Raw genomic sequence first — 26,350 nt, 5'->3', positions numbered from 1 at the left:
ATGAATTTGTATTGTTTTAAGCCACTAAGTTTGTGGTCATTTGTTCCAGCAACAATAAGAAACAAATACAGTTGGAGACAATATTTAATTCTCCCCCCCACTCCCACTCCCAAGCTGATTTGAAGGTACTGACCTTTGGAGGGCTTTCTCCCAAAAGAACCAGAAGCTTGGATGCCAGAGCAGGTTTCTTTTTCCCAGCTGTGTTGGTGTTTTCATTCTTTGAGAAAAGGATCCTCTCAATGCCAACTAGATGGGCTCCTTGGAAGAGCACTTTGGTGCTGTCTGCCATGGATAGATGCACGTGAAAGCATTTCCATGCCGTGACTGGTTGCTTTTAGAGAAGTGCTCATTTTGACTCAATCAGTGTACAAAATTTACCTGTAATAAATGGTTAAAGTGAGAGGGTGACCATGCACTTAAAGAAAAAGCATGCATAGCCTGCTTCCCTTGGCAATGCATTTGAAGAGATGTGTTTGTTTGTAAATCATTAGTCAATAAAAGCGTGTGAGCTGCTTTCAGACTGAAGAGTACAGTCTTAAAGCTGTGAGACGTTTTAAGACTCAGATAATGAGAGTTCATTAAAAAAAAAACCAACAGATGAGAAAAAAGCAGAAGTTAGTTTTGTCCCTCTTCTTTATGTCTTCCCTCTTGTTTGTATCTTCTGGGTTGGGGCCATTTCCAATTCAAAAGCCCTTGTACCGGGAGACAGAGTGTGCCTGTGCATTTTCTGGGGCCATCAAGTTAGAGGCTCCGTGATCAGATTAGGAGTTGTGACACCATCTGAGCCAGAGAATGATGACAGGAACTAGCAACTGTACAGGACTCTCAGCTTCAGCTCCTCTTGACTGAAATCATCTCAAATCGCAGCTTTAGACAGTACCAGTTACCTCAGAGACAACAAATCTCCCCCAAATGGCTCAGAGAACTCAAAATTATTCATTCAACTTATTCATTCATTCAACATTTGCTGTCTCCAAGTGAGATAAGCACCTCTGGACTTTGCTCAGGTGTCAGTGAGTTCTTCCCTGACCACTCAGTTTAAAATCACAATCTCCTACCCCATTCAACACTCCCTACCCTCTCCCCTGCTTTCTTTTTCTACATAGTCCTTATTATCATTGGCATACTATATATATTCGTTGTCTGTCTCTTCTTACACATGATTACAAACCCCCATAAGGGGGGAATTTTTTTTATTACCTAGATTTTTTATTTCCTAGGATAGTAGCTGGCATCTGGTAGATGCCCCATAAATATTTTGGAAGGAATTAACAAAATACTTAAGGGTCCCTAGTGTGTACCAAGCAGCATCCCAGTTGCAGGAGTAACACTGAGTGCAAGAGAGGAAAGGTCCTCTCCTTATGGAAGGTATTGGGTTTTAGCATGGTAAGTACAGTTCGATAATACAGAGACCAGTGGGAGACCCTGAGGAGGGCACCTAATCCCTACTTAGGAAATCAGAGAGGGCTTCCTGGAGGAAGTATTGTCCAAAACTGAGCTCTGAAAGATAAGACTGAGTGGGCTAAGGAGAGATGGACATGAGAACTCCAGGCAGGGGAACAGCATGCATAAAGAAAGCCAAGAAAGACCATAGCACATTAAGGAACTAAAAATGCTTCAGCATGGAGTTTGAAGAAGGACATGGTCAAAGAAGAGAATGAAGGGGTAGCTGGTGACAGATCACCAAGGGACTTATAAGCCACGTTAGTGAATTTGGGTTTAATCCTGAGAGTTGCTAGTGTAGGAATGCCATGATGAGATTTGCAGTTTAGAAAGAGTCATGTGATCTAATGAAGACGGGACAGACAGGATGGGGCAAGTGAAGAGATTCTAAAGATATTTAGGGGGCTAGACAGACAGGACTTGGTGACTTATTTGATGGACGGGTGAAGAAGAAGGGTCAATCTGTGTTTTAGTCACTCACGTGCTCTGCAAATGTTTATTGAGCCTATATTTTATATACTTTTCCATGGTGTTAGACATATAGCATGAAGAAGATAGCACTCTTGCCCTCATGAAGCCTCCCTTCCAAGTGACACTTGGTTTTTATTCTCTGTCTCTCCCACTAGGGCACAAGGGAGTGAGAGATGCAAAGATATGGGGAAGAGAGTTCTAAGCAGAGGGAACAGTGCAAGGGTGACAGCCCTGAGCATGCATGTTTAAGAAATGGAAAGAGTGAATGCAGTCACTAGTAGTTAGAGATGACATTGAGAAGGAGGGAGGGGCCAGATGCTAGAAGACTATGTAAGTCAAGGAAAGGAGTTTGACTTTGTTCTGAGGAAAATCATTAGAATGTTCAGAGCAGGGGATTGATGCGACCTAGTTTGTATTTTGAGATCACTGTGGCTATGGCCGCTCATGGAGGATTGATTACATAGGAGGAAGCGTGGACATGCTTAGACAGTCAGGAGGCTACAGCTGAAAGCTGATGGGGGGACTTCCCTGGTGGTCCAGTGGTTAGGACTCCGAGCTTCCACTGCAGGAGGCATGGGTTCAATCCCTGGATGGGGAACTAAGATCCCACATGTCACGTGGTGTGGCCAAAAGAAAAAAAAGGGTGATGGGGACTTGAAGCCAAGTGCCAACTGTGGAGGTGTTTAGCGGTGGTTGGGTACATTTATAGGATAAAACCAACAGGATTTTCTGAGTGTTTGAATGGGGGTGGTTGAGGAAGTTTGAGAGAAAAAGAAGAGTCGAGAATGATTCCTTAGTTATTGGCCTTAGCCGCTGGATTGTGTCATGTGGTGAGATGAGGAGAACTGGAGAAGAGCAGATGTGAAGCAGAAAATCAAGGGTTCTGTTTGGCTGTGTAGGTCTGAGCTTCCTGTGAGCCATCCAGGCAGAGCTCAGTCAAGGCGGCTGGGTATATGTCTCTGGTTCAGGAGAGTGGTGGGATTAGAATTATGAATCTGAAGTCATTTCCTATAGAAGGTGCTGAAAGTCATGGTCAAATGAAATCACCAGTGGAGAGTATAAATGGAGGAAAGTAGGCTGAGAAGGGGCCAATGTGGTAAGAGGAGAATCTGGAAGCAAGTGAAGAAATTGTTTCAAGAGAGAAGGAGTGACCCCTAGATGCCAGACATGCAGGGTTCAGACATGAGCAACTAAGTTACTAGTGGTCCCATTCACTGAGGGAAAAATTTCATGAGGGAGCACAACTGCGGGCATGGCTGATCCACGCTGAACTGTAGACATTTTTGGTACCTCCATGCCAGATCAGAAGGGGGCTGATCTGCGTGGCTCTGGAGTGTAGAGCTGAATCCAGATTGGAGATGCAGATTTGGGAGTCACCAGTACAGAGATGACTTTTCAAGCCAGAACAGTAGGTGAAATCTTCCAGAGTAAATGAGGAGAGTTGAGAAGAGACACTGTGGCAGAGTCCTGAGAGCGCAGCATTTGGGAGATGAGAGTAGATCTAGGGGCCCTCAGACCAGGAACCCAGAAAGGAGTCTGTGAAGGAGGCATGAGAGATGAAATGCGGGGCAGAGGCAGGCCTGGCAGGAAAGAGCCAATGGGAGGAGAGAATGTCAGATGCTGTGCTAAGGAAAGGACTGCAGTGGCTCTGCTCAGTTCAGAAGTGGAATGTGTTTTTGAGCGATTTTGATGGTGTTTGGAGAACAGAACCCAGATTGCACTGAGTTGAGGGGTGAACAGATGTTGAAGAGATGGAGAGTGGGGCTGAATACAACTCTTCCCAAGAAGTTTGGCAGGAAAGGAAGTAAGAGTTGGGTGAGAACCAAAGGGTGCATATGTCGAGTGTGGAAATGGGAGAGCTAAGGACTGAACCTCAAACACACCAACTGTGAGGGACAGAAAGAACAAAATGAGTCCATGAAAAGACAGAAGGGAGTGCCAGAGAGGTATGAGGAAAAAGAGACAGACAAGAAAGGGAATGTAAGGACACAGTGGTTAATCATGCCAAATGCTGCAGAAAGCTTTAGTCAAAAGTGGCCGTGCAATGTAACTTTGGTCATCATGGCAAAGGGAGCTGTCAGTATCAATGCAGCTTGAGGGGTGAATGGGGCCAAGATACGAGAAGCAGACTGTAGATGCATTTTTCAGGAAGCCTGGCTGTGAAGAGGGAAAGATAAATAGCTACAGAGCAATTGGGCATCAAGGGTGAGATCAGGGCGTGTCTACATGATGAAGGAAAACAGCCAGCAAAGAGGGAGGGGCAAAGATCCGGGAGGGACACAGGTTGGCTGCTGGAGCAAGGTCCCTCGGGGAGCAGGAGGAGAGGGTCCCAAAGAACAGAGGGCAGAATCTCCTTCAGTGCCAGGCAAGTCCTTAGGAGAAGACACTGGCTGTGAACTGGAGGAAAGATGTGTGTTCATTGACAACTGTCCACTTGAACCTAGATGTACAGTGTTTGGGTCATGCTCAGCACCTGTAGCAATGCTGAGCGTGCAGTAGGCATTCAGTAAACATCTGCTGACTGAAGAAATAAATGACGAGTATAAGGTGATGAAAATCCGACTTCACCTTTTTTAATAAAACCTGGATAGTTGAATTAGACCTAGAGATAGACCCCAAAAGGTACATGATGTTTTCCTCTAGCTTTTGAAATTGTTTCTCCTTGCAGTTTTAATGTTGGGAGGAATCACGAGTAATGCAAAATTAATGTAAAATTAATATTTTATCAGATAATGTTCATTTCCTTCAATATGTGCTTTGAAACATGTACTTCCTTTAATGTTATTGTTAATGTTCTTATTATGTTCATGAATTCCATAAATAAGAAACACAAGTTTGTAGTGCTTGGGATGACTTAAGGCAAGTACTTCTCCAAAAGCATTCAAGATAGCTACACAGTATCAGAGACCCATCACTAAAAAGAAACAATTGTAATTCTCACACACTTTTTTTATACCTTTCACCTTCTTTCATATGAAAAATGCAGACAACCAGTAATTATTTTTTCAATTCTCTCAGAGTCTGCCTCTCTCTAAGAGTGCTCTCGATGTAAAAGAGAGTGCATGATCCCGCTAGATTGAGTTAAGGCTGACCCCGCCTAGACCACTGTTATTATAACTGGATTCTTACACTTTCTACTGCACCTGGACCTTGACTGCTTAAGCTCACCTTATGTGAGGAGAATGGCAGGCCTGGGACCACATCCTGGCTCTGACTCTACTATGTGACTTCAAGTAAATTCCCTGTTATCTTTAGCACTCATCTGTAAAATGGGAAAAATAAGAACCAGGCATTGCACCCGGTGTATGGTGGACACTCAGTAAATGTTAATTCCTTGCTTTCTACTTTTTGAATCTAGTTTGCTGACAATCAGAGCTTGTTTTTAAATGTGACTAGAGCTCCGCTGATGCTCACCCAGTAGGAATTTGTCCCCTGGGACAGCTCTGCTCTCACCCAAAGCAGATTTCCCTGCAGCAGAGCTAGAGAGTGTGTGTCTTCCTAATTACCTGTATCTTCCGGTGGTCACCTAGATTTCTAGGTGCTTGTCCCAGATTTTTAGTGCATGGTAGTGTCTTTGTTTCTTTCTTTCTGTCTTTAAGAGTTGAAGCCAAAAAAGTAAGAGAAGATACTTTAACAACTAGGAAGTTCTGATGAACTGGCACAAGGGAACATATAAAATTCACACATTTAAATCCTTATCAGTAGAAACAAGAAAGATAGTCTGGTGAAAATCTTTTTCTAAATTCTGAAAATAGGACATTTTCTGGAAAATGGCTGTCATATAGTCATCATAATGACACATTTTAGTAGTTCGGATCTCCTGGGCAACATGATGGAAACATGGCTTCATCCAATATGAACATTTTAAGAAAGTAAAACCTAAACATTAAGTCCTAAGATATGGGGTTAGTGGGGGTCTAGGTGTTATGAATACAATAGCCCTGAGAAGAAAAATTCTGGAGGGGTGGAGGGGGTCAGGGTGTCTACCAGAAAAGTCTGTTCCAAGTGGAAGACACTGCTCCTGAAGTTATACTCCTGGTTGGGTTTTCAAATGCCTCTGGGATGGCTGCTTGTCGAGGCCACTCCATTAAATGGTTCATGATTGCATGTGAAGGTACCTTTCCTAAATTATATGTCACTCTCTTCAGCTGGACTGTCAGCTAAAAGAGGACTTTTGTTGTCTCTGTGTTAGTGAAGTTTGTCTTTTTTAAGATCCTTCCCTGTTAACGATTCAATTTTACTCACGGGAGATGAATTTATAATATATATCACTTTTAGAAACACGGGAGAATTGCCAATTAGAAGCAGAGGAAGGATGGAGGGGGAAATGTTCTCTTTCCTGGAATCACCTACCAGTTGCCTCAGGTTTAGCCTCTGACAGCTGGGCTGCGTGAGGGGAGCGGAGCCCTGTGAATAGCCGGAGGGGAGCGTTAATGAGGAGCTGAAGGCTGGCAGAGGAGTCTCTTTTGGGCAGAGAATTAGAAAGAGGGATGAGGTCACCTCCTCATTATGCTCTCCTGGAATGGAAAAAGTTGGGTAGCAGGTTTTTTGTTGTGTTTTACTTTTTTTTTTTACAAACTGTTCGCTTCCCTAGAGAAAGACTGATCTGACTCTTGTAGATTTTTTACACTCTCATAACAGGTGTTGTTTTATATATTTTGAAAGTACTATATGCTCAAGAGAGGAAATTTGGAAACCACAGAGAATTTGGGGAGTGGGGTTGTGAAGACTCAGCGAACCCGTTCAAAGATAACCATTATTAACATTTTATTTTTATAAATTCTGATTTTCTCCTTCCGGAGATATTTATGCCTAATACTATGATATGTAGATTCTCAATGAAGAAATGAACCTTCACGTGAAGATACGTGTCATCCAAACCAGTTATGGTAGGGAAGGAATGTCAAGGGACTTTTCTGTTCTCCCCATGATACCACCCAGGCCAGGGGAGACATCCATTCCCTTCTGACACTGGGAGAGTGGAAGAAAACTCTTCCTCTCTCTCCATTCCTTCTTGCTCCAACCCAAAGGGGAAATATCTAATTAAGTATCCAGTAGGGGACTTTACCACTCAGTGGGGTTGTTACGCCTTAAAAGTAAACGAAAAGGAGGAAACAAGATGTCTTCAGAGTGTTTCATTTCTCTCTGCTTTATGGACTGGTAAGAACTGTTCCTTACTGGAAGGATCCCTGAGACAGGATCCAAGGTTTGAGGACCATTTACCCCAGTATATCTGCCTAAGAAAGTTTAGGCTAAGTTAAAATTGGAGTGGGAGTTAGGAGGCAACACTGCTTCTGGAATCCACGTCTAGATAGGAGGCAACACTGCTTCTGGAATCCAAGTCTCAAGTTAATACAGTGGGGGTCGGATCTCCATTTGGTCAGATCTCCATTTGGTCGGATCTCCATTTGGTCTGTTAGGTGAACTATGTGAAATTGTCAACATTGAAATTGTCATAATTGACCTACAAAAATGGCCATTCCAAATGGCTCAAGCTATTATTTTCTGCCAGATAGAATCCAGAGGAGAGGAGACGTAACCACAAGCATCCAACATTAAAGAAGAAAACAGTACATGTAGCAATTTAGACCCAAAGGACAGCCTCTAAATCTAGACATTTTATCAGAGTGAAAACATAATGCTATTTTCAGCTTTTCTGAAGGTATTTAAGGGTCATAATTTGAAGATAAAGGACAAGACATGTTGGGTTTTTAAGTCTATAAGTACAAAATGGGAATACCATGGACATTTCCTGAAATACCTATTGTTATTTTTATTTCTTTTAATTTTAATTTTTTTAACATCTTTATTGGAGTATAACTGCTTTACATTGTTGTGTTAATTGCTGCTGTATAACAAAGTGAATCAGCTATACATATACATATATCCCCATATCCCCTCCCTCTTGCGTCTCCCTCCCTCCCACACTCCCTATCCCACCCCTCTAGGTGGTCACAAAGCACTGAGCTGATCTCCCTGTGCTATGCGGCTGCTTCCCACTAGCTATCTGTTTTACATTTGGTAGTGTATATATGTCCATGCCACTCTCTCACTTCATCCCAGCTTACACTTCCCACTCCGCATGTCCTCAAGTCCATTCTCTACGTCTGCGTCTTTATTCCTGTCCTACCCCTAGGTTCTTCAGAACCTTTTTTTCCCTTTTTTTTAGATTGCATATATATGTGCTTGCTTATGGTATTTGTTTTTCTCTTTCTGACTTACTTCACTGTGTATGACAGACACCAAGTACCTCCACCTCACTACAAATAACTCAATTTCGTTTCTTCTAATGGCTGAGTAATATTTCATTGTATATATGTGCCATATCTTCTTTATCCATTCATCTGTCGATGGACACTTAGGTTGCTTCCATGTCCTGGCTATTGTAAATAGTGCTGCAATGACCATGGTGGTACATGACTCTTTTTGAATTATGGTTTTCTCATGGTATATGCCCAGGAGTGGGACTGCTGGGTCATATGGTAATTCAATTTTTAGTTTTTTAAGGAACCTCCATACTGTTCTCCATAGTGGCTGTATCAATTTACATTCCCACCAACGGTGCAAGAGGGTTCCCTTTTCTCCACATCCTCTCCAGCATTTATTGTTCGTAGATTTTTTTGATGATGGCCATTCTGACCAGTGTGAGGTGATACCTCATTGTAGTTTTGATTTGCATTTCTCTAATGATTAGTGATGTTGGGCATTCTTTCATGTATTTGTTGGCAAACTGTATATCTTCTTTGGAGAAATGTCTGTTTACGTCTTCTGCCCATTTTTGGATTGGGTTGTTTGTTTTTCTGATATTGAACTGCATGAGCTGTTTGTAAATTTTGGAGATTAATCCTTTGTCAGTTGCTTCATTTGCAAATATTTTCTCCCATTCTGAGGGTTGTCTTTTGGTCTTGTTTATGGTTTCCTTTGCTGTGCAAAAGCTTTGTTTCATTAGGTCACATTTGTTTATTTTTGTTTTTATTTCTATTTCTCTATGGGGTGGGTCAAAAAGAGTCTTGCTGTGATTGATGTCATAGAGTGTTCTGCCTATGTTTCCCTAAGAGTTTTATAATGTCTGGCCTTACATTTAGGTCTTTAATTCATATTGAATTTATTTTTGTGTATGGTATTAGGGAGTGTTCTGATTTCATTCTTTTTCATGTAGCTGTCCAGTTTTCACAGTACCACTTATTGAAGAGGCTGTCTTTTCTCCATTGTATATTCTTGCCTCCTTTATCAAAGATAAGGTGACCATATGTGTGTGGGTTTGTCTCTGGGCTTTCTATCCTATTCCATTGATCTGTATTTCTGTTTTTGTGCCAGTACCATGCTGCCTTGATTACCATAGCTTTGTAGTATAGTCTGAAGTCAGGGAGCCTGATTCCTCCAGCTCCATTTTCTTTCTCAAGATTGCTTTGGCTATTCGGGATCTTTTTTTGAGGGGAGCAGGGGGATATTGTGTAGTGGGTGACATGAGGGAGCCTTCTGGAGTACTGGAAACGTTTCGGGATCTTTTGTGTTTCCGTAAAAATTGTGAAATTTTTAGTTCTAGTTCTGTGAAAAATGTCAGTGGTAGTTTGATAGGGATTGTGTTGAATCTGTAGATTGCTTTGGGTAGTATAATCATTTTCACAATGTTGAGTCTTCCAATCCAAGAACATGGTATATCTCTCCATCTGTTTGTATCATCTTTAATTTCTTTCATCAGTGGCTTATAGTTTTCTGTATACAGGTCTTTTGTCTCCGTAGGCAGGTTTATTCCTAGGTATTTTATTCTTTTTGCTGCAGTGGTAAATGGGAGTGTTTCCTTAATTTCCCTTTCAGATTTTTCATCATTAGTGTATAGGAATGCCAGAGATTTCTGTGCATTAATTTTGTATCCTGCTACTTTACCAAATTCAGTGATTAGCTCTAGTAGTTTTCTGATAGCATCTTTAGGATTCTCTATGTATAGTATCATGTCATCTGCAAACAGTGACAGTTTTACTTCTCCTTTTGTGATTTGGATTCCTTTTATTTCTTTTTCTTCTCTGATTGCTGTGGCTAAAACTTCCAAAACTATATTGAATAATAGTGGTGAGAGTGGGCAACCTTATCTTGTTCCTGATCTTAGTGGAAATCGTTTCAGTTTTTCACCATTGAGAATGATGTTGGCTGTGGGTTTGTCATATATGGCCTTTATTATGTTGAGGTAAGTTCCCTCTCTGCCTACTTTCTGGAGGGTTTTTATCATAAATGGGTGTTGAATTCTCTTGAAAGATTTTCTGCAGCTATTGAGTTGATCATATGGTTTTTCTCCTTCAATTTGTTAATATGGTGTATCACATTGATTGATTTGTGTATATTGAAGAATCCTTGCGTTCCTGGGATAAACCCCACTTGATGATGGTGTATGATCCTTTTAATGCGGTGCTGGATTCTGTTTGCTAGTATTTTGTTGAGGATTTTTGCATCTATGTTCATCAGTGATATTGGCCTATAGTTTTCTTTTTTTGTGACATCTTTGTCTGGTTTTGGTATCAAGGTGTTAGTGGCCTCGTAGAATGAGTTTGGGAATGTTCCTCCCTCTGCTATATTGTGGAAGAGTTTGAGAAGGATAGGTGTTAGCTCTTCTCTAAATGTTTGATAGAATTCATCTGTGAATCCATCTGGTCCTGGGCTTTTGTTTGTTGGAAGATTTTAAATCACACTTTCAATTTCAGTGCTTATGATTAGTCTGTTTATATTTTCTATTTTCCTTATTCAGTCTAGGAAGGTTTTGCTTTTCTAAGAATTTTTCCATTTCTTCCAGAGTGTCCATTTTATTGGCATATAGTTGCTTGTAATAATCTCTCATGATCCTTTGTATTTCTGAGTGTCAGTTGTTACTTCTCGTTTTTCATTTCTAATTCTGTTGTTTCGAGTCTTCTCCCTTTTTTTCTTGATGAGTCTGGCTAGTGGTTGATCAATTTTGCTTATCTTCTCAAAAAACCAGCTTTTAGTTTTATTGATCTTTGCTATCATTTCCTTCTTCTTTTTCATTTATTTCTGATCGGATCTTTATGATTTCTTTCCTTCTGCTAATTTTGGGGGGTTTTGTTTCTTCTTTCTCTAATTGCTTTAAGTTTAAGGTTAGATTGTTTATTTGAGAATTTTCTTGTTTCTTGAGGTAGGATTGTATTGCTGTAAACTTCCCTCTTAGAACTGCTTTTGCTGCATCCCATAGGTATTGGGCCATCATATTTTCATTGTCATTAGTTTCTAGGTGTTTTTTGATTTCCTCTTTGATTTCTTCAGTGATCTCTTGGTTAGTTCGTAATGTAGTGTTTAGCCTCCATGTGTTAGTATTTTTTACAGTTTTTTTCCCTGTAATTGATATCTAGTCTCATAGCATTGTGGTCAGAAAAGATACCTGATACAATTTCAATTTTCTTAAATTTACCAAGGCTTGATTATGTAACCCAAGATATGATCTATCCTGGAGAATGTTCCATGAGCACTTGAGAAGAATGTGTATTCTGTTGTTTTTGGATGGAATGTCCTATAAATATCAGTTAAGTCTATCTTGTTTAATGTGTCATTTAAAACTTGTGTTTCCTTATTTATTTGCATTGTGGTTGATGTGTTCATTGGTGAAAGTGGGGTGTTAAAGTCCCCTACTATTATTATGTTACTGTTGATTTTCCCTTTTATGGCTGTTAGCATTTTGCCTTATGTATTGAGGTGCTCCTATGTTGGGTGCATAAATATTTACAGTTGTTATATCTTCTTCTTGGATTGAACCCTTGATCATTATAGTGTTCTTCTTTGTCTCTTGCAATACTCTTTATCTTAAAGTTTGTCTTGTCTGATATGAGAATTGCTACTCCAGCTTTCTTTTGATTTCCATTTGCATGGAATATCTTTTTCCATCCCCTCACTTTGAGTCTGTAGGTGTCCCTAGATCTGAAGTGGGTGTCTTGTAGACAGCATATATACGGATCTTGTTTTTGTATCCATTCAGCCAGTCTGTGTCTTTTGGTTGGAGCATTTAATCCATTTATATTTAAGGTAATTATCATTATGTATGTTCCTATTATCATTTTCTTAATTGATTTGGGTATGTTATTGTAGGTCTTTTCCTTCTCTTGTGTTTCCTGCCTAGAGAAGTTCCTTTAGCATTTGTTGTAAAGCTGGTTTGGTGGAGCTGAATTCTCTTAGCTTTTGCTTGTTGGTAAAGGTTTTAATTTCTCCATTAAATCTGAATGAGATCCTTGCTGAGTAGAGTAATCTTGGTTGTAGATTTTTCCCTTTCATCACTTTAAATATGTTCTGCCACTCTGTACTGCTTCCAGAGTTTCTGCTGAAAGATCAGCTGTTAACCTTATGGGGATTCCCTTGTATGTTATTTGTTGTTTTTCCCTTGCTGCTTTTAATATTTTTTCTTTGTTTTCATTTAATTTTTGATAGTTTGATTAATATGTGTCTTGGCCTGTTTCTCCTTGGATTTATCCTGTTTGGTACTTTCTGTGCTTCGTGGACTTGATTGACTGTTTCCTTTCCCATATTAGGGAAGTTTTCGACTGTAATCTCTTCAAATATTTTCTCAGACCCTTTCTTTTTCTATTCGTCTTCTGGGACCCCTATAATTTGAATGTTGGTGCGTTTAATGTTGTCCCAGAGGTCTCTGAGACTGTGTTCAATTCTTTTCATTCTTTTTTCATTATTCTGCTCTAGAGAATTTTTAATTTCATTTATTGTGTTGTTCATCATTGTTCGTTTGCTGTTTAGTTCTTCTAGGTCCTTGTTAAATGTTACTTATATTTTCTCCATTCTATTTCTAAGATTTTGGATCATCTTTACTATCATTACTCTGAATTCTTTTTCAGGTGGACTGCCTATTTCCTCTTCATTTGTTTGGTCTGGTGGATTTTTACCTTGCTCCTTCATCTGCTTGGTATTTCTCTGTCTTCTCATTTTGCTTACCTTACTGTGTTTGGGGTCTCCTTTTCGCAGGCTGTAGTTCCCATTGTTTTTGGTGTCTGCCCCCAGTGGGTAAGGTTGGTTCAATGGGTTTTGTAGGCTTCCTGGTGGAGGGGACGGTGCCTGTGTTCTGGTGGATGGAGCTGGATGTTTTCTTTCTGGTGTGCAGGACCATGTCTGGTGGTGTGTTTTGGGGTCTCTGTGAACTTAGTATGATTTTAGGCAGCCTCTCTGCTAAAGGGTGGGTTTGTTTTCCTGTCTTGCTAGCTGTTTGTCATGGGGTGTCCAGCACTGGAGCTTGCTGGTCATTTAGTGGAGTTGGGTCTTAGTGTTGAGACGGAGGTCTCTGGGAGAGCTCTCGCCAATTGATATTATGTGGGGCCAAGTGGTCTCTTCTGGTCCAATGCCCTGAACTTGGCTCTCCCACCTCAGAGGCACAGGCCTGACACCCAGCCGGAGCACCAGGACCCTGTCAGCCACACAGCTCGGAAGAAAAGGGAGAAAAGAAAGAATGAAAAATAAATAGTTATTAAATTTTTTAAAAAATTTAATATATTATTTTTCAAAAAACTAATAAAAGAAAAGAAGGGAGCAATCAAACCAATAAACCAATCCACGAATGATAACAAGCACTGAAACTAAACTAAGATAAACATATAAATCAGAAACTAGTCAGTCACAGACAACCACAAGCCTACAATTGCCTCCAAAATCTACTTCCTCAATTTTGGGATGATTCATTGTCTATGCAGGTATTCCTCAGATGCAGGGTACATCAAGTTCATTGTGGAGATTTAATCCGCTGCTCCTGAGGCTGCTAGAGAGATTTCCCTTTCTCTTCTGTGTTCACACAGCTCCCGGGGTTCAGCTTTGGATTTGGCCCCGCCTCTGCGTGTAGGTCGCCCTCTGGCGTCTGTTCTTCGCCCAGACAGGACGGAGTTAAAGCAGCGGCTGATTAGGGGGCTCTGCGTCACTCAGGCCAGTGGGAGGGAGGGGTATGGAATGCGGGGCGAGCCTGCGGTGGCAGAGGCCAGCATGACATGCAACAGCCTGAGGCGCACCATGTGTTCTCCCAGGGAAGTTGTTCCTGGATCACAGGATCCTGGCAGTGGCGGGCTGCACAGCCTCCTGGGAGGGGAGGTGTGGATAGTGACCTGTGCTCGCACACAGGCTTCTTGGTGGCTGCATCAGCAGCCTTAGCGTCTCATGCCCGTTTCTGGTGTCCGCACTGATAGCCATGACTCACGCCCGTCTCTGGAGCTCATTTAGGCAGTGCTCTGAATTCCCTCCCCTCATGCACCCCAAAACAATGGTCTCTTGCCTCTTAGGCAGTTCAAGACTTTTTCCCGGACTCCCTCCCGGCTAGCTGTGGTGCACTAGTCCCCTTCAGGCTGTGTTCACGCAGCCAACCCCAGTCCTCTCCCTGGGATCAGACCTCCGAAGCCCAAGCCTCAGCTCCCAGACCCGCTCGCCCCGGCGGGTGAGCAGACAAGCCTCTCAGGCTGGTGAGTGCTGGTCGACACCGATCCTCTGTGCGGGAATCTCTCTGCTTTGCCCTCCGCACCCCTGTTGCTGCACTGTCCTCCGTGGCTCTGAAGCTTCCTCCCTGCCACCCCCCACCCCGCCCGTCTCCGCCAGTGAAGGGGCTTCCTAGTGTGTGGAAACCTTTCCTCCTTCACAGCTCCCTCCCACTGGTGCAGGTCCTGTCCCTATTCTTTTGTCTGTGTTTTTTCTTTTTTCTTTTGCCCTACCCAGGTACGTGGGGAGTTTCTTGCCTTTTGGGAAGTCTGAGGTCTTTTGCCAGCATTCAGTAGGTGTTCTGTAGGAGTTGTTCCAAATGTAGATTTTTTTTTTTTTAACATCTTTATTGGAGTATAATTGCTTTACAATGGTGTGTTAGTTTCTGCTTTATAACAAAGTGAATCAGTTATGCATATACATATGTTCCCATATCTCTTCCCTCTTGCATCTCCCTCCCTCCCACCCTCCTTATCCTACCCCTCCAGGCGGTCACAAAGCACGGAGCTTATCTCCCTGTGCTATGCGGCTGCTTCCCACTAGCTATCTACCTTACGTTTGGTAGTGTATATATGTCCATGCCTCTCTCTCGCTTTGTCACAGCTTACCCTTCCCCCTCCCCATATCCTCAAGTCCATTCTCTAGTAGGTCTGTGTCTTTATTCCTGTCTTACCCCTAGGTTCTTCATGACATTTTTATTTTTCTTAAGTTCCATATATATGTGTTAGCATACGGTGTTTGTCTTTCTCTTTCTGACTTACTTCACTCTGTATGACAGACTCTAGGTCTATCCACCTCATTACAAATAGCTCAATTTCGTTTCTTTTTATGGTTGAGTAATATTCCATTGTATATATGTGGCACATGTATTTCTGATGTATTTCTGGGGCGGAGGTTGATCTCCACATCTTACTCCTCCACTGTCTTGGAAGGTTCCTTACCTGAAATACCTATTTTTAATTTGCAAAGCAATTCTCTCATCTTAGTTCATATTTGCCCGCTAATGGTGGACCAGTAAATAACCACTAACTTCCTGGGAAAAATGGCAATATGCCTCAAGAGTTTAACTCTGTAATTTCAGGCCAAGAATCTATCCTGAGGAAATATTTAAAACTACCAAGTTCAGGTCATTATCCTGGTGTTATCATGATGACTTCAGAGGCGTTGCCCCCAGTCTTTGAGCACGGTGTGCCTCAGCACCTCCATCAATCACATCAGATAACCTGGGTCGTAGACCTCACTGGCAGGTGTTACTTCAGGATGAATGATATAGAAGACTAAAATTAGCTTATATCTTTAGAGGGGAATGATGCCAGGTAAATCTAAGAGGTAATGAACTTTACTTACTGATGTTCTTCATGTTCTTGGAGATTTTTCAGAGTATAAGATGATTATGAAATAATATTCATTTGTTTAGTTTTTGGGTATTGATACTTTATAATTTCCTTTTGGATATAGAAATGTATACAAAGAAAGGTAAATATATCTTAAAAGTTAATGACAGAACCCGAAGATTTTTCAGTTCATTTTCTGTTTTCACAGCCCCAGTCGTGGGCATCTATTATAATGCTGCTCTCTTTTATTACTCTAACAACCTCTTTGCTAAGGGGTTAAGCTACCAGAAAATTATTGGGAAATTATTTTGTCAGTATGTTTTATACTATATGACCGCAGGGGAAAAGCTGGGGCCAAAAATCGCTAAAAAATAATAGCCTGTTTACTAACGGCAACTCCCAAATGTTTTTTGTTTTTTTTTTTGTCTCTAATTACAAAAATCGTGGTGAGACCTTCACCTGTAGCAATTCCTGTTACTGACCTTCATTAAAATATGATTTTTAAAAAATCAGGGGGCTTCCCTGGTGGCGCAGTGGTTGAGAGTCCGCCTGCCGATGCAGGGGACACGGGTTCGTGGCCTGGTGCGGGAGGATACCGCATGCCGCGGAGCAGCTGGGCCCGTGAGCCATGGCCGCTGAGCCTGCGCGTCCGGAGCCTGGGCTCCGCAACGGGAGAGGCCACAACAGTGAGAGGCCCGCGTACCGCAAAAAAAAAAAAAAAAATCAGGACAGGACTGTGGCTGATAGCAACAGTTTGAGTGACGGGGAGCACATCACTTCACCTCTTGAAACTTCTGAATCCTCAGTTTTTAAATAAAGGGCTCTGTGACTCTAAATTGGGGAGATACTGCCCCCGAGGGGCACTTGTAAATGTGTAGGAGCATTTTTTTTTCGTGGTGCTACGTGCCCTGCAGAGAGCCTGGGGCAGTCCTGCAAAATGAAGAATCATCCCAGACCAAATGCCGGAAGCAGCCTAGATTACCTCTAATTTCCCTTCTGACAGTCAGTGATACCAAGCGCCCCTCCATTCTTTGATTTATTTAGTCACCCGTCGTTGATTCCCTACTGTATGCTGGGTGCCACGCTTCCCAGCTGAAATGTCCCAGAAACCCTGGTTTGTACTGTAGCCTTCTTTCTCCTTCTTTTCTTTCTAAAAGTCCTCCCTACCCAAAGGGCCAACTGGCACTCACAAATAAGGATTTTTCAGCTCAATCTATTAAGAGAACAGATCCCAGGACTCATCAAGTGCTGGGGTTTCTAATGACACTGAGAACCACAAAAGCTCACTTGAGCCCTCCTCAAAGATTGGATGAAGGCCTGGTTTGCCTTCAGTAATTCAGGCATAGAGGCCTTCAGCTTCACTGACCGAGGGCTTCCAGCCAGATAATGAAATCCCAATTGTGGAGCATGTAGGTAAATATTCTAACTGTTGATTCAATCATTTCTAATTTTTAAAGCAAAACACCAACTGTCTTATGCCCAGTGAAGAGTTTTCACTGGCAAACACCAATTTCCTAATATACTTAAATGGCATTTGAGGCCAGCTGTACAACCTGCTTTAGAGCGTTTTACCACATCAAGTAGGATCATTAACTTGCTGATTAACTGTGCAGTGAGTGAACATATGCTGTAGTGCAGTCCTACCAGCCGTCACCCCCGAACTCAGCCCCTCCCGGAGCGCGGTGACACGTGGGCTTAGCCCCCAGCCCATCACCGTGTTAGGGTTAACAGTGTTATCAGCGTTATCATTTCCCAGTAACCTCGGGGACAGCTTACTCTTCTGATTGCTTGCTCCATTCTGCAAAAGGGAAGACCGAGGCACAGAGAAGCATGAGGGTCTGTCCAGGTCACCAACAGCTTTTGGGATGGTGAGGATCCTAAGTGCTGTTTACAGTACCAAAAGCCATTCTGATGGTCAGGATGCTTTGCAAATATACAAACATTTTTCAGCCTTTAGTGAATGTTGGTGACTCTATTTTGCTGTTACTGATTATTAAAAATCCTTGTATGTATTTGTTCCATAACTATTCTTGGATACTTCTCATAAGCCCAGCAGGACTCTGGGGGCTGGGAATATAGTCCTGCTCTCATGGAACTCCAGACAAGTGGGAAGTCAGACATTATGCCAATAATTCCATATTAATTGAGAATTATTATAATTGACACTATAAAGGAGAGGTATAGGATACAAGGAAATCATCGAAGAGGACCTGACCTAGCCTAGGGACCCTAGAGGCTTTCTTAAGGAGGCAGAATATAGGTGCGAGCCTGAAGAAGGAGGCAGGACTTCAAGAATTAGATGGAGCATTCCAGAAGGAGGGGGATGCATGAAGACCCGAGGCAGGAAGGAAGGGCTTGCTCCAGGTAGGAGATGATGCCAGTTCGGTCTAGGTGGCGGAAGTGGCGTGAGTAGATTTAAGAAGTGTTTAGAAGGTGAACTGGCAGGATTTAGTGACCCATAGGATATAGACAGTAAGAGTGAAGGAGTGTTAGGGATCACTGCCCTGCATCTGGCTACTGGCTGGTAGGGCCACCTGTTTAGGATTCTCGCAGAGGAGCTGTACTGTGCAGTGGGACCAGATCACCAGTTTCTCATTTGGTACATGGAGTCTGGAGTCCTGGGGGCCACCCGTGTGTCTAGTGGAGACGCTGCTTCACATGGAGTAACCACAAGTCACTGCATCTTACCAAGGTGTGGTAGAGACAACCAGTTCTGTGGAGTCCAGAGCATGTGTTTGGAAGCAGGGTCTAGACTGGCATTGAGGTCCTCGTAATTTACAAAATGCTTCCACATGTGTTATCTTCGAGCTTCACAATGATCTTTAGAGAAAGTCAGTAGGAATTATTATCTTCATTATACTAACAGGAAATTGAGGCTTCCTGAGTTTGTGGGTTGCCCAAGGTCACACTGCTCTAAGTAAGGATCTAGTACTCACATTCAGATCTCCTGGCTCCTCACACAAGGTCTTCCCATTTCATTATGTTGTCTCGCTGCATGACCGGGACAAACTTTCCACCGTCTCTTGGGGCTTCCATTTCAGGTGGAATCTCACTATTTGCACAAAATATATAGGAAATGAAGTCAAAGATTTTTTAAATACTCTGTTCATTCTTTTTTCTCCCTCCTTTTTTTTTAACTTTTTTTATACAGTATTTTTAAAGTATTTGTAAACTTTTGAGATTAATATTTGCATTTACATTTAGACCAGTTTTTTTCCTATAAAGAGTGAAATTTCAAAGAGAGATTAAAGTAACTTTTATTGGTAGGGGGGAGAAAGTTCTGGGAGAAATTAAGTGCAACTTTTGCCTAGATTCTAATAATTTATAAACTATTAGAAGACCTCTGCCCCCTCACCTCCCATTCCCAGATCTACTCCCAGAGTGCTGGGACCATCTAAAATGGCTCCGTCTATTCTCCCCACATCTGAGTGTCCCTGTGGAGTCGGCCAGGGTGCTGAGGAAGGTGGATGCCAAGCTGCCCTGACACCACAGGGGCAGGAGAAGCTTCACCACCAGCCTGTCTTATTGATTCGCCTTCTCCCCTTCTCTTCACAGCTGGGGGATGTTTAAGTAAAGTTCATATGCATTTGTTTCAGAGTCGTTTTAATTGCATCAATTCTGGGTTGACCCAAAAACACAGATCCAGGGGAAATGCCCTTTCTACAGAGCAAACTTATTTTTCTGACAGTTTCCATTATATGGAAAGTTTCCCTCTGAACTCCCTATTGTTGCTTCCCTCCTTCCCTCCCTGTAGCTCCTGGACTGTTTTGTGATCCCGGTTGTGATTTTGCTCTCCTGGTTCTTCCTGCTGATCCGGTACAAGGCTGTGCATTTCCTCGGCATCATCGTCTGCATCCTGGGAATGGGATGCATGGCGGGCGCAGATGTGCTTGTGGGAAGGCATCAGGGAGCAGGTGAGTCTCCGTGTTCACCGGGTTACTTGTCTCTGTGGGTGAGACCAAGGCAAGACGTGGAATGTTCACGGTTCATGGTGGAAACAAGGAACCTGGGCTTCCTACTGTCTGTGTCTTAACTCGTGTTTGTTCCCCTACACCTAGGACAGTGGCACATAGGAGGTGTTCATACATGTTTCTTTAGTGAACAAAGGAAGCAAAATACAGCTTTCATGCCCATTCTACAGGAACTCAGAAACATCCAGATGGTGTTTAAAGCTGAGAGTCAGGACCCACTTGGAGGATGTGTTGGGGGTCAAAGCTGCCTGATCCAGACCAGCTGGTTAGAGACGGTGTCAGTGGGTCAGGCCACTCCCGAGCCACAGGGACCTTCCCCACACCCCACCCGCCAACGCCTTCTCTCCCGCGTCAGAGAAAGACTGAGCTTTCAGACTACTGGGTGAAGGCGGGTATACAGGCTTAAGAGTGGATATTTAAACTTTGGAGCCTGGATTAGGAATTCTCGATAATTTTATGAGGGAGAGCTAAGTGCAGTTCTCCTCATGCATGTTTTTTGTTGGTGTATTTGTGGGGAAGTTTTAGGTAACAGTCACAGGTCATTATCTTGTAGACCTACAAATCTTCAAGGTTTACTCATCAAATTGCTATGAATCTTCTGAGGAGCCCTAATCCAGAATGCTTTCCAGAGGACCACATTTAAAGCATTGTAATTCTTTAAAATGTACCAAAAATCCTTGAGTTACAGAGGTTTCGGGGCAAGAAAAAAATGACGTTCTTTGTTAACATCAGGAATAGGATAGAAAGTACCCACTCTTTTGTAGTTTTGGAATTGCCTTTTCTTCTAGGGAATTAGAGATAAAAAGTTAAAATTGGGGCATTTCTCTTTGAGACTAGGTCATAAGAAATACCTGAAATGAAAGTTATTTATATTTTTAAGTTGCACCACAGAACTTTATGACTGAAAGGGACCTTGTTCGGCTCCTTTGTATTTGACACACAGAAACTCCAAGACACAGGGAAGCCAAGTGAGCTGCCCAAGGTCACAGAGCTGAGACTAGAACCCAAGTCTCCTGACCTCCTGGGCAGGCTTCCTTCCCTCTCCCACATTGCTGGGAGCTGAAGATACAACACAGCAAAAGAGAGACAGCCTCTGTCCTCTCCATGTGCTGCCTACACAACGTAGTCAGTCCCCACCACAACAGATGGACTAAAAATACCTAAATCCTGTTCTATGAAATAGTGGTTCCATGGGATATTGATATATATTACATGAAAAGGCTAGTTTTTGCTCTATACTCATCATGATCCCGATATAGATCATCTCTTTGGACCAATCAGACAATATTTTTGTCTGATACCATATGCCCAGTTGTTATAAAGTCATAATTTAATTACACTTTCTCAGCTTTGCTTGAACTGTGTAAATACAGACTAAGCAACATGTACCCTTATTTATGAAAATTTTGCTTTGCTGAACTCTAGCCATTCACCCTGGCCATCATTTTGTATCCATAGTCAAGGAAGACAATTGTCATTATAAATCTAAATATTTACACCCAACATGTTAAACAAATTTGAATTTATTTCACTAGGTTGTATTCACTAATCCTGTAAAAAATGTTTTCTTGATTTCAATTGAAATGTTAGGAAAGGGGTACTAGTACTATTTAAGAAAAAGAAAGTAAGTCCATTTGGGAGTCTTTCAAAAGTGGTCATTTTTAAAAAGAGTGCAGGGCAGCTGAAACATGCTGGAGCGGTGTTTTATCTGTCCGTGTGAATCTGTTTAAGGCCCACAGCATCTTTCCTGTTGTAACACATGAAGTACCAGTGTTAACAGAATTCAGTTTTATCACTGTTGAGTACCTTCCATGCTCATCTGATGGTGCCTAACTACATGGCATAATGTTCTGACAGCAGCCCAGATTTAGGATCCAAGGGCTCATTTTACAAAATAATGACTGGGCATGCTTTACATCTACAAAAATATTAAATTAGGCAGCAATTTAAGCTATCTTATAAAATGTCCTGAAAAAAGAAAATAACACACTGATTTTGAGGACAATATAATCTTTGTGTGCATCCCTATCAAAAATGTTCCGTTTGTTACCACTCTTACCGTAGAGTTGGTTCAATTGCATTAATTCGCCAGGGACGGAACTTTTCTAAAATCCTTCAGGCACTCACCAGAACTTTAATCAGGCATTCAGCCCGATTTAAATCGTCATCACTGTAACAGGAAAAGATGACTGACTTAGTCCCTTTTATATTGCTTAGTCCACAGTTCTCCTTAGCTTAGGATTTTGAAAATTCTGTCCTCAAGCACTTTTGATATCAGCCGTGGAGACTCTGCCTTGGAGCCTGTGGAATGGTCTACAAAGTGGGACAGACACAAAAACACTTACATTCCAACTCTATGCTTGTCTCAGGAACAACGAATCATCCACTATAGGCGCTCCCATGCCTTTGAGCTCAGCTGAAAGGAGATGTCTTTTTCCAAGTTTGTCAGTGAAAATTGGTGGGACTAATATGTGCATTCCCTCTTTGCCACCTTCCTCCAGCATTATAAGTCTCCTCTGAGAGACCAGCTCTGCATTTATTGATGCATGGGGGAAAGGCGTGCAATAAAGTGGCTCCTGAGAATATGATAGAGGTTGGAGGGTGTAAAAATGACTTAATAAGACCAAAGAGATTTCTCCATGACATTTCTACTTTCCTTGGAAAACTTATAGATATAAAAGGGGAGGTAAGAAAATAATAAGATTAAGGTAAAACTCAATTAAAATAGATCCTTATCATAAAATGTATTTCTTGCTCTTCAAAGTATCTTCTTTCTACCATAATACATTTATTGCATCTTATAGTTCACTTATCAAAGATATTAGATAACCATAATGACATTTTCTTTACTACCAGACATAATTTTATATTTATTTCAAAAGAGAGAAAACATTTTCACAGAATTAGATAATTAAACATAATTTTTAAAAGTGACAATTTTATTGGTGCCAGGCACATTCCTGTACATCATCTCATTTAATCCTCCTAATTATGCAAAGAAAGTATTTTCTCATTGTTACAGCTGAAGAAATCAAGGCTCAGGGAAGATAAGAAACATGTGCAAGTACACACCAGTACTAAATGGTGTGGCCTAGATGTGAAATCTTTCTGCTACACCACTTAATACTTATTCTTCCATAATTGTGACTCATGTAAGAAAGGTACCATTGTTCAATTGCAGTAAATTAGGATGAATGACTGTCCCAGATAGGCCAGAATGGAAGGGTTTCCCCAGAAGTGGGACTTTCTGTGCTAAAACCGAGAGAGTCCCAGGAAAACAAAGCAGTTGGTCGTATTTAAAACTCAAAAATATTCAGTGAGTTGGGTTCATTTTCATAAATTGCATTAGCAGCCTTTCAACACTCTAGAATACTGTAATTCACCATTTATTCTTGAAATAGTGGTAAGTAATGATATGAAATAATATTCCCTCTTCTCCTCCCACAACCACACAGACAGAAGTATCCCTCCAAACATGGTGTTTCTAGTACTTCATCAAAAATCTAATAAGGAAAACCAATTCTTGCAAAGCAGTCATGACTGGGTTGTTTAGAACTAAGAAGCAATCCAAAATGAGAAATGGCCAACCCAAACAGACAGGTGGTGATTCAAAGGGAACGATTGATTCACTCTTTTTTAACCACCATTTCCTGAACACTTAATAAGTGCCAGACGCTATGTTAAGCATTTTACATTATTTTGCATTTTTAAATCCTATTAACACTATTTTACGGTATCCTCGCCATAACCTCATTTTAAATTAAGAAAACACAAGTCAGAAAGACTCTATAGCTTGCCCGATGTTTAACAACTAATAAGTGACAGAGATGTGATTAGAACCCATATCTACCTAAATTGAAAGATGTCACCGTTCAAAATCTTTCCCATGAGATGTATTAAGACCTGTTCCATTGGCTCAACTCATTTAAACACTTATTGAGAACTTATAATGTGCCAGGATCTGTGCTAGGGACCGCAGAGAATATAAAGCGAAGTAAGTCACAGTAGGCCCTTCAACCCTACTGTATAAGAAAACAGGAAGGGGAAGACAGGCAAGTTAACAAATAATAGACGTGGAGCAAAGTGCAGTGGGGGCCATACGCAGTGACAATGGTGTGAAATTCAGAGGAGAGAAAGAAGGCACTGGGTTGAATGAACTTCTTATAACTTCAGATGTGTACATTTGCCCCAAATTTGCAAATCATTATCACTCACTGTGGTTTCAATCATATGTAAATGACACACTTGCTAGATATAATTTTCCCCGTGAACTTTCAGAGAAATTGACTCTACCATGTCAGATATCTATAGCATTAATAGGGCACGAAACATAGAGTAATATGTTGTAATTTCCAGTCAACTAGATACAAATTGTAGGTACAAAATATTATATGAAACACTGCATTATACAATATGGTTGGATAAAATCATGTCCTAGTTAATTTAACTATATTTAATCATCTAAGATTTCATACATGCTATATGTATAGGTACCCACTTTCAAATGATTTAAAAACTGATAAGTACACTTACTAGTAAAATTTTAATAAGTAATATTTAATCACTTTGTTACCGATAACTTAGGAAATACTTCTAAACTTGCAGTTACACAAAATTGTATCATTATTAACAATAATTATCACTGCATTGGTGAAAATTCAAAGTACTCGGGAATAGATTCCATATAGTCAAAGGCTTAACAGAATAGACCATAATGATATGAATGTGGAGTTTGAAAAGTGTTGTTGAGACTATTCATTGAAGCAGTGTGGCCTCTTTTTAGGACTTTTAAAAGATGGACTGATGTTTCCCTAAGTTCTGTTAAAATAGTTTATTGTAATTTAACTTTCCTGAATCCATTCATATAAAATTAATTTCATGTAACCAAGAATTCTATTGAGCAGCACTTCCACACTTCACTAATACAACAATAATTGATATTCATAATAATGACCCCATGTCATCACAAGATTCTGAAATGGGTCCTTATTGAAAAGTGACTGAATCATGTTCATTCTAATTTTATAGTCTTAGTAATGGATACTTTTTACTTTATGGGTTATTCCACAAATGAACTCCTTAAAATTAGAAGCTTTGTCATGATTTTCTAGCTGACACATAAAAAAAGATTCATCAGGTTGCTCTGTAACAGCAACCTTCATTTCCCTGGAAGACACACCCAGGGACACAGCCATGAGGTCTGGTTCCTTATCAGAGCCTCCTCATGTTCTTGGGCCACCCACTCCCCATGAGCCCCGGGAGGGTTCCCAGACCTCGCAGTTCCAGACTCTCAGCTCCATTCCCTTGAACTCCAGCAAGCTCTCCTGCCTTTCAGGGTATCTTTTCTCTTTCTGATTCTTACCAGCAGTGGGAAGCTGTCTTAGAAAAAGTGACACTAATTAGAGTAAATGTGTCTCCAGGGGCGACCACAAAGACGTGAGTGAAGAGGTCTCTCCCCAAGCCCAGCCCAGATTCTTTTATGTGAAACCTCTTCCTAGAGAATGTGCAGTGCTCCCAACTGTACAGTGAACATCTGGCTCTGCAGTTTTAGGTTGTTCCAGCTAATCTGGAAATCCAAGGCTACTCTAAGGTGGGTCTCTTCCTTAGAATCACGCTGGAGAGAGAGCCCTCCCAATCCCGCCTTCTTCCGCCCCAGAGCTGCATGTCTGCTGAGTTCCCATGAGCCAACTACACAGGACACAGCTGGAGGCTCCTTGGGTACAAGCCCACCGTGAGGCCACCGGCTGCTGATTCCCACTGTCCTTCCCTAGCTTCACACTTCCTGGAGTGGAAAGAGTTGGCCTAAGTATAGGAAGTAGCTAGGTACAGAATTTATGAGATCGGACAGAAACCAAAATTGAATTTAGAACAAATAGGTATTTTTATGAAAGAAGAAAAATACGAATGTGATAATGAATTACATATATTTTCACCCTTATGTTACTTACTTTAGGGGAGTTGAAATTTTCAACCCATAATCCCTTTCGCTCAGACAGAAGACATGGGGCTTTATGGAGAGGGTACAATCTAGAAGAAACTGGTCCCTTTCTTAGCTAGGGAGGACTTCTTGTTGCGGACATAGGCAACCTTTTTATAGCACAACGTAACTGGAGCACACACAAATGGACTTTCCTAAATCTCAGTTGGCAAAATACAGAACGTCTATAAAAATGTCAGAAAAGAATAGGCATAGGAAGCTGATTTTGCCGATGCCAAATTCTTGTTAGGAAAATTTTAATAAAGCTTCCTCTTTTTTTTTTTTTTTTTTGGTTCCTAGGGGAAAATAAGCTGGTAGGGGACCTTCTGGTCTTAGGGGGAGCCACACTCTACGGTATCTCTAACGTCTGGGAAGAATACATCATCCGAACCCTGAGCCGAGTGGAATTCCTGGGAATGATTGGACTCTTCGGGGCATTTTTCAGTGGAATTCAGTTGTGAGTAAAAATTAGAAATTCAGGCAGTCGATACTCTTAGAGCTTATTCTTACAATTATTTTTTCATTTGGGGTATGGTTGTTTGCTTTATTTTACAAAAATCAAAGGTAGAAACCTGTCACCAACCTCCCACATGACATCTGAAAAACTCAATATCTTTATGAGTAAATTTCTTCCAAACTAAATGAATTTTTAATGGATGTATTTAATGGACTTTGAAGATAATTTACAAGAATACACGAGA

General features: G+C 41.4%; 1 protein-coding gene across 1 annotated transcript in view; it reads left to right on the top strand.

Annotated features, from left to right (window-relative positions):
* The window catches only part of SLC35F1 (solute carrier family 35 member F1), a 172,695-nt gene that overhangs the window by 107,163 nt on the left and 39,182 nt on the right, over positions 1-26,350 (top strand). Inside the window, exons 3-4 of the mRNA XM_027087783.1 lie at positions 19,456-19,615; positions 25,950-26,106. Coding sequence (XP_026943584.1) covers positions 19,456-19,615; positions 25,950-26,106 — 317 coding nt within the window. The remainder of the gene's footprint in view (positions 1-19,455; positions 19,616-25,949; positions 26,107-26,350) is intronic.

The sequence above is a fragment of the Aethalodelphis obliquidens genome, unplaced genomic scaffold (assembly GCF_003676395.1).
Source record: "Aethalodelphis obliquidens isolate GAN/ISIS:26980383/991018 unplaced genomic scaffold, ASM367639v1 scaffold3, whole genome shotgun sequence".
Classification (NCBI taxonomy): domain Eukaryota; kingdom Metazoa; phylum Chordata; class Mammalia; order Artiodactyla; family Delphinidae; genus Aethalodelphis; species Aethalodelphis obliquidens.
The sequence above is the reverse complement of the archived record's forward strand: the minus strand, read 5'-3'. Positions and strand labels throughout refer to the sequence as shown.